The sequence below is a fragment of the Monoraphidium neglectum genome (assembly GCF_000611645.1).
Source record: "Monoraphidium neglectum strain SAG 48.87 unplaced genomic scaffold scaffold02925, whole genome shotgun sequence".
NCBI lineage: Eukaryota > Viridiplantae > Chlorophyta > Chlorophyceae > Sphaeropleales > Selenastraceae > Monoraphidium > Monoraphidium neglectum.
In genome coordinates, this window is record NW_014010703.1 from 1 (window position 1) to 7714 (window position 7714).

Below are 7714 nucleotides of genomic sequence, written 5' to 3' on the forward strand. Positions count from 1 at the left end.
GGTAGATATGAGAATCACAGCAGCTTGATGGTGTTGGCGTTGTCGCCAAGCATCCCACAATATGCAAATTCAGGCCGCGCAAGATGCCCGGCTCCAAATACATGCTGGCTGTGCTTTTCATGCATGCCACGTGCTCACTCGTCAGCAGTACATTGTCCAGCTTGAGGTCCCGGTGGATGACCATCGGGCGCGCCATGTGCATGTACCGCAGGGCCCGCGACACCTGGGGGAGGGGGAGGCGTCAAACAGCGACCCCGCGCCTCACTGCTTGTGCTCGCGCATGAATGGAGCGGATTGTATCAGGTCCGCTCGCTTACTTCAGAGGAAGCATTAGGGACGAGGTCGACATGACAGCTCGGCCAGGGCGGGGCAATGGCGCTCGGCTTCGTTTTGCGGGCGGCCCCTGCTCGGCGCCCACACGCGCCACATTTCATGATCGCAGTGGGGTGATCATATGATACTAGGTTGGGGAGGGGCCGAGCGGTGTGAGGCAGCATGGCGGGAGGGCCGGCGTCCGTGACACGTCCATGTGTCCCCCACCTGCAGGCAGATGTCCAGGCCAGCCGCGTCCGAGTATATGGCTGTGGGGTTTTGCAGCATCTGGCGCATGACGAGGCGCCTCAGGGTGCCGCCTTGCATCAGCTCCTGTTGCCAGGTTGCGGGGTTGTCGTTGGTTGTAGTGAGGTGCATCATGGCCGTCGATGAGGGCGGCAACATCGGGGATATTAAGGGCCGAGCGCCAGAATTGGACCGAGGGGCGGCCCAGTGCGACAACGGGCGGCTGTGTCTGACATTGTGCTCGCTTTGCACACCCTCCTGCTCCTGCCCCCTTGGGCTGGGTGGCCATGACAGCTCCACGCAGCCGCAAACCCCACCTGCACAAAGAATGTGTTGGCCGCGTCCCGCGCCGCGGCGCCGCCGCCGCAGCCCACGTAGCCAACAATGTTGCTGAGGTCAAGGCAGGGAGAGGGGGCCGTTGGGGTCACGGAGAGGGCGAGCAAGGGCGCACGCAGCCGCCGTCCGCAGATAGGCGATGTGCGATACGAACAATCTCACAGAGCGCGACCTTCCAGAGACTGAATGGGTCGGGTGCGCGGCGCTCACCGGTGTCGCAGCTTGCGGGCGAGGGCAATCTCCATTTGAAACATTTCGTAATGGCCAGGTTCCTCAGCCAGCTGCGGCCGCATGCGCTTCACCGCCACCAGCCGCTCGTCCGCGCCCGGCGACGGCGTGTACCTGGGTTTGCGAGATTGTGGGGTGCGCGGCGCGCGAGCTTTGCAGCGGTCGCGGCTGGGCACTGGGAGGTGCGGCGCAGCTGTCGTGCACACTGGACGCCTGTGCACAACGGGCTCCTGGCGGGCTGGCAGCCCAGACAGATGCATGCGCGCACAACTCAACAGGCAGGCCGAGGGCGACCGGCGATTGGGGTCCCGCGCGACAACGAAGGATTACGGGTGACAACCGCTGAGCGGGTAGGACGGGCAGCTGGTGGGCTGCCGCTTGGGCCGCGGGCGACAGGTCAGCGCGTACAGCATTGGTTTGGACGAAATCACAAACCACCTCGCGATGGTGTGGGTGCTGGGCTGAACGCCTCACCACGCCTTCTCCACCACTGCAAAGCCGCCCTCCCCCAGCTTCTCAATAATCTGTAGGCTGGTGGCGGGGATGTTCTTCTCGTCCCAGCCCAGGGAGTGCAGCAGCATCATGTGCATCTTGCCGGTGGCGGCGCGCGCCCACCCCATGGCGGCCCCAAGTCGAGAGTCCGAAGGCGCGCCGCCTGCGCCGCTGCCAGCGTTGTCGCGGGTTTTCATGCTAAGATTATCGTTATGGGCAACAATGCGCTTAGTTATGGGCGCAGACGCTGGTTTGGCGCGGCTGCCAGGTGGGTGTCGCCCGGGTGTGGTCTAATCGCAGCTGTCACGGCAGCCGGTGTACAGTGCCACCTTAATAATACGCTGATATCACGATCCTCGCGCCTCTAGCTGAGTATAGGCTGCTTCGAAGATCAATCAAACGCAGCCATGTGGGTCAGAAGGGCACGTGGCCCGCCACGGGGACAACAGCAAGGAGCAATTTGGGCCTGAAAAAATAGGACCTTTGTGTGCCTGTAGTATCTGTGTCCAGCAGCAGCGCAATGAAGGTCGGCTTGATGGTAGTGTGAGCGGCTCCCGGTGTGTGGGCCGATCCGCGCCACATCAGGCGACCGCCCCGCCTCTTTCCACACACGCGCCTCGTGCTGCTGAGAATTCAGCCGCTTCTATGCCATCGCTTATATCACGAGCAGAGTTCTATCCCCCGGCAGCACATGCAGCCGCCAGCTGCGGCTGCCCTTCACCGCCTGTCCCGCGCGCTGCACATCCAAATGGACGCACGGCGGGGCCGACGGCCTGTCGTTGCCACGATCGATACGAGCTCGTGTGGTGCATCGTGGGCGCGTTCCAGGTCGGCGCGCCGCACATCCGGGACACCCTTCCACCCATTGCCACACTGATCACCTCCAGTAGTACATTCCACTACACCGATCACCGATCACCCTGGCCAGTACCCGTCCACTGTGCCATTTGAGAGTGGTGGCCCTCATTTTCCTTTGGCAGACCGTACCCAAACGGCGACAGCGTGGGGCACGCAAACGCCTCATTCTGCGGCACATGTGAAAGCCCCCACATGCAGCAGTCTTGATCATTTTGGGCCGCACATGACGCATTCCGCAACACTGTGCGTGACAGTGCAAAGTGCTGCGCGCTTGCTGTCGAGTGCCTCAGTGCAGAGGCACACAAGACATTGGCTGCAGAATCATGCATTGGCAATAGGTACATTTGCGCATTGGGTTCAATGGCTCAGCCGCTTATATTGCAAACACTAGGGCCCTGCCGTGGCGAAGCGGGCCAACGCCTGTGCATGGCCCACGCGTGCGGCGTCCAGCCGGTGCATACGCATCTCCACTTCAAAGCTGGAGCAGCGGCCGTGCCGCGCCAGCTCAGCGGCAGCCAGGCCCACCGCGGGCGACAGCTTGAAGCCATGGCCGCTGCAGGCAGAGCACAGGACCACCTGCGGCGCGTGGGCATTGCGAGGACAAGGCGCTTTTAATCGCAAACAGAGGTAGGCTCGCGTCCAGCGGCGGTTGCGGGGGCCGTCAGAGGGGTCTCGGTGGTTCGCGGCCCAGCTCCGGGCATGCCCTCCTGGCTCGCTCCAGGCTTGTGCAAGCCTTGCGCTGGCCAAGATGCTGCCTTCATTCATTCCCTAGCCCTGCAACGGCTGCGTTTCGACACTCACGCCCCCTTGTCTGTCAAAGCCTATTGAGAACAAACCACATCGCACACTCACACACATGCACAACACACACTCACACAGACACAGACACACACAGCATGCACAACACACACACACACACACACACACACACATCACGCACACACACAGCAACAAACCTGCGGGTGCCGTGGATGCAAGTCCACAATGAAGTGCCCGTCAGGCGTCCCCGAAAACATGCACACCCCAAACCGCAGGAGGTCCCCGTTAGCCTCCGGAAACACCGCGGCCATCGCCTCCCTGAGGGGGCCCTCGTCCCCCTCCCGGCTCCACGCGCGGTCGAGGGCTTCGGGGTCGGCCACGGCCGCGCCGCGCTCGTTGAAGGCGCCGAGCTTGAAGCCGGGTTCGCCCCCGAACTCGGGGAATCCGTAGAAGGGCGGGCGGCCGGGCAGCTGCAGCAGCCAGACAGGCAGGCGGGAGGGCGCGAAGAGCTCGGGGCGGCGGGGCTTGAACCAGCCGACGGTGGCGCGCTCTGGGACGACCAGGCCCTGTTGACGGAGGGGGGGGCGTGTGTTTGTGTGTGTGTGTGTGTGTGTGTGTGTGTGTGTGTGTACCTGGGCATGTGCGTGTGGGCGCGTGGGTGTGTTGCTGGCATGTGTGCACGATGAGGGCACCTTCAGGGCAGCTTTCCCTCGAGGACGCGGTTTCAGTCATACGGTTCCCAGATCACCAGATTACAAGTCACCCAGTTTTAGTCATCATCCCGATGTTTGGTCATCATCCACACGGATTACCTCCAGCTCGGGCACCAGCTTTGGCATCCAGGCCCCTGCGCTGAGTATCAACTTGTCTGCCAGGTAGCTGCCCGCGTCGGTGTCCACCCTGACGCCGCCGTCGGGCAGCGCGGCCCAGCGCAATACCTGCGACAGGATTGCGAGTACAACTAGGATCAGGAGATGCGAGATAGGGTGTCACGGATGACACAGGGTGTCACAGATGCACCCGCCGCGGCTCCTCACAGCATACTGCAAGGGACGCGCCGCGGCCCCTGTCGAGGAGGCAGCCCTGAGAAGAGGGTGTGCACGCGGGCGGCCGCTGATCGGGCCGCCCCCATGCGAGAGGGGCTCGCCTGATACGCCTGCCCCACTGTCTCCTCGTACGCCGCCTTTTCATGGACTCGCCACAGCCCGGGGTAGCTACCCCACCCGCTCGGCCCCCCGCGCACACACCTGCCCCCTTGTCTCCTCCGCTGACGCTGACGTACGCCCCGCCCACCTGCTCCCCAGTGCGTATCGCGGCGCCGTGGAACGCGGCCACCTGGCAGTGGGCCGCCACCATCGCCTCGGGCCGCAGGATGCCGCCGGCCGCCTCATACAAGGTGCGCATCCCGTCGGGTGGGGCCACGCCTGGGGCCCGCCGGAACGCAGCGTGAACAGCATGAGCTCCGCGGCAGGCCATTTGGTGTGGTGGAGGGCGCGGTTGTGCCGCTGGTGCGGCTTCCGTCCCACCGCGCAGGAGCAGGCGCGGCAAGCAATGGACGCCCCCGCGCCCTGCGGCCGCAGCCGCCCGCAGCCGCCGGCAGCAGCCAGTCGACGCCGCTGGCGGCAGCCACCCTGCTGGCCGCCGCCCCGGCCCTCTATATGGTCCCGCCAGGGCCGCCGGCGGTGGCGGCGAGCCCGCTGCGGTCCCACTGCGCGGCCCCGGCGGGGCCACCCCTGGCTGTCGTTCTCGACGTTTGAATTGACGCGCACCTGGGAACCGCCGCGACACCTCTGCTGGATCCAGGACCTCGTGAGCCAGCCCGTGCGCCTGCGCCGCGGCCAGGGCGTCGCCGGCCAGGGGGTCCCCGATGTTGAGAACGCCGGTCTGGAGATACAGCTCCTGCAGGGTTTCGTCGGGGGCGGACAGCCGCGCGGCGCGCTTCTGACCCCGCGTGCTCATTAAAGGTGAGGGGCGAGGGGTGTGCACGTGACAGTGGCCTGTGGCCTGCCCGGCGGAGCTTGTAGAGCAGTGGGGCCGGCCGCTTGGGCGAGCGCGCCCGGCCGCCCGGCAGCAACTCTACAGCACGCCCGCACGCATACGAGCGCCGGCACGCGCCTGTCCGCGCGCGCCTGTTTGCTCTCCCGCTCCAGCGTTTTGTAAGCCTCGAACGAGTGGCGCAGGAGGGGCACGTAGCCGGCGCCTGCGGGGGATCGCGGGCGCGCGCGTATCCACGTGCTCGCTGTGCGGTGGGGGCTCCAGCGCACCCCTGAAGAGCCAGGGAGGGCCCCTCCCACTCCCCCGCGGGACGCGCGGCCCCCACTGGGCAGCGCGCGGCGGCGCAGCCCGGCGCGGGCGGCAGGCTGCCGATCGTTGCGAACGTGGCGCTGTGATTGGTTGAGGGAAGATTCGAACAGTTCAACCCACGACTGCCGGTTGGCCGGGGAGAGGCTGATCACGCCGCCATCGGCTGTAATGAATGAAACTGCTTTTGGTTGTGTCCATGTGTGTGGGCTTCGCACCGGCTCGCTGTGTCTGCGAGTCACCAGGAGGGAATGGGAGAGAGGCGAAGAGTCACCGCACCTTCCGCGTAGCACTGGCGCGTGATCCTCGTGAGTCCGTGGTGGGACGCGTTGCCGTGGCCCGGCGCCCACCGCTCAATGCCCAGCACGCGGCAGCCCCACTTGGCCAGGTTGTACAGCGCGGCGCTGCCTGGGGCCGCGAGGTCGTCGTGGTGTTTTGGGGGGGAGTGGGCTCAAGAGGGGTGCGAGGGCATGGGCGGCTTCGGTCGGCGGGGCCAGCTGGGGGCCCCGCCGTGAGCAGCAGCAGCCCTAGCCCACCATGAGCGCCGAGGCCGACGACAATGGCGTCGAACCGCGCGGCCATGCTTGGCGCCGTGCGTCTCGGGGTTGGGCAAGGCTTTGCAGCTGGGGCTGTTACTGTTGACGCAAGTGGCGTTGAGGTGTGCAACGGGGCACGCAAGTGGCGCAAAGGTGCAAAGACTTAGCCGGCACGTAGCACAGCGCTGTCACTTGCATACATATAGGCCTCGCGCAGGTGGTGGATCTCATCAGGTGCTGGGGTCCTGGCCGGATACCCTACTGAAGTTTGCCGCGGCACGTGCATTTCAATAAAAGTTGGATTGTTGGTTTCACGCTCTGTTTGTAAAGCAGCCCCCTGGGCGAGATCACCCACGGTACCACGCAGGAGCAGAAGGTGTGCGGGCCTGCAGGAGCTGCAAACAAGTCGTGCACTTGTAGAGGTGTCTTGAGCTTGCTCGTCTATAGCACCCGAGGGAAGGGTGCCAACTCGGAGGACGACCTCCCGCACTCTGCTTCCAACGCCCTGCAGCAGAACTTGTTTCGCCAGGTGGATCTAGCGGCAGCATCATGGTGAGCGGAGCCAGCCCCATGCCTCTGGCAGCAGCGGCACAACCCTCGCTGCTCTTCGCACGTCGCTGCAGCAGCGCGGCAGGCAACTGGTGCCGCCGGGCAGCCAGCACGTAGTTTGTCCAGGCGCGTTGCATATCATTGATAAACTTACCGTCACATGCATCAAAACCCGCATACAGCGAGAGCACTGACCAACAGCCGCGATGGCATCAGCAACCTACCGCATCGCTGGCAGCCTGCTTGTCGGCTCACACCAGCCGGGCTTCCATGAGGCAGGCGCAGCATCCCCGACGTCGCAGACCCCGCACACGCACAGGACTTCGTGGCATCCGCGTCGGCTTGACGCCAACCCGGCGCCGGCCTCACCCGCGCCCTACGCCCCCGCAGGCGCTCGCGCGCATGTTCCAGCCGCTGGCCAGCTGGGCGCAGCGGCGCTACCAGGCCAACCTGGCGGAGCAGCTGAAGGACTGGGGCCTGCGCTACGACGACCTGTACGACCCCCTCATGGACCTGGTGGGCAGCTGCGCGGCAGCCGCCGGGCTTGGGAAGGGCCCCCGGCGGACGGCCGCGTTCGGGGGTTGAGGGGTGGGGTGGGTGTTGGACTCGCGTTCGCAGGCTGCAGCTTGCGGGCAGAAGCTTCAAACAGGTGCTGTCAGGCTGGCTAAGGCTGTGCAGGGTGGTCTCCGGCAAAAGGGCGGGTTGAAATCGGGCGGCTGGTTGCCGAGGGAGCGGTGGTGCGGCTGCAGCCGGAGCCTGCAGCGAGCTGAGAGCGCGACAGGCGCTTTTCTCACCGAGTCGCGCGTCCAGGCGGGGCGGTGCACGGGGCTGGCGGCGCAATGCGTTTGCGGCGTCGGCGTCGGCTTCAGGCGCCGGCCGAGCTTCAAGCCTCGACCTTCACCAGTGCAACAGCCGACGGCTCAGTGCCAGCTGGCAGCCCGCCATCGACCTGCATTTCCAAGCACAGCAGCCGCCTCGCCCCTTCTGCGAAGCTCCCCTTCACGATCAGCGCATCCTGCGCGGACCCTGCGTCCCCCTTGCTCCCGTCCCTCCCCAAGCCTCAGCCACCCCCTGCCCCCCTCACCTCCCCGCTAGTC

The 7714-nt window shown here is 65.6% G+C and overlaps 3 protein-coding genes across 3 annotated transcripts; 1 reads left to right on the forward strand and 2 right to left on the reverse strand.

Moving 5' to 3' along the window:
- Positions 1 to 261: 261 nt before the first annotated feature.
- MNEG_11824 (hypothetical protein) lies at positions 262 to 1811 on the reverse strand (the record flags this gene model as incomplete). The annotated part of the gene is made up of 5 exons (XM_014039702.1): positions 262 to 264; positions 541 to 645; positions 876 to 948; positions 1105 to 1236; positions 1597 to 1811. 5 exons carry the CDS (start codon positions 1809 to 1811, stop codon positions 262 to 264), a joined length of 528 nt encoding a protein of 175 aa, XP_013895156.1.
- A 1048-nt stretch (positions 1812 to 2859) lies between these two features.
- MNEG_11825 (N-methyltryptophan oxidase) lies at positions 2860 to 6114 on the reverse strand (the record flags this gene model as incomplete). Its single annotated transcript, XM_014039703.1, has 8 exons — positions 2860 to 3048; positions 3429 to 3797; positions 4044 to 4169; positions 4525 to 4655; positions 5001 to 5130; positions 5331 to 5431; positions 5812 to 5940; positions 6069 to 6114. The coding sequence occupies 8 exons, from the start codon at positions 6112 to 6114 to the stop codon at positions 2860 to 2862; spliced, it is 1221 nt and encodes a 406-aa protein (XP_013895157.1).
- A 709-nt stretch (positions 6115 to 6823) lies between these two features.
- Positions 6824 to 7202, forward strand: MNEG_11826 (hypothetical protein; the record flags this gene model as incomplete). Its single annotated transcript, XM_014039704.1, has 2 exons — positions 6824 to 6862; positions 7008 to 7202. The coding sequence occupies 2 exons, from the start codon at positions 6824 to 6826 to the stop codon at positions 7200 to 7202; spliced, it is 234 nt and encodes a 77-aa protein (XP_013895158.1).
- Positions 7203 to 7714: the final 512 nt, after the last annotated feature.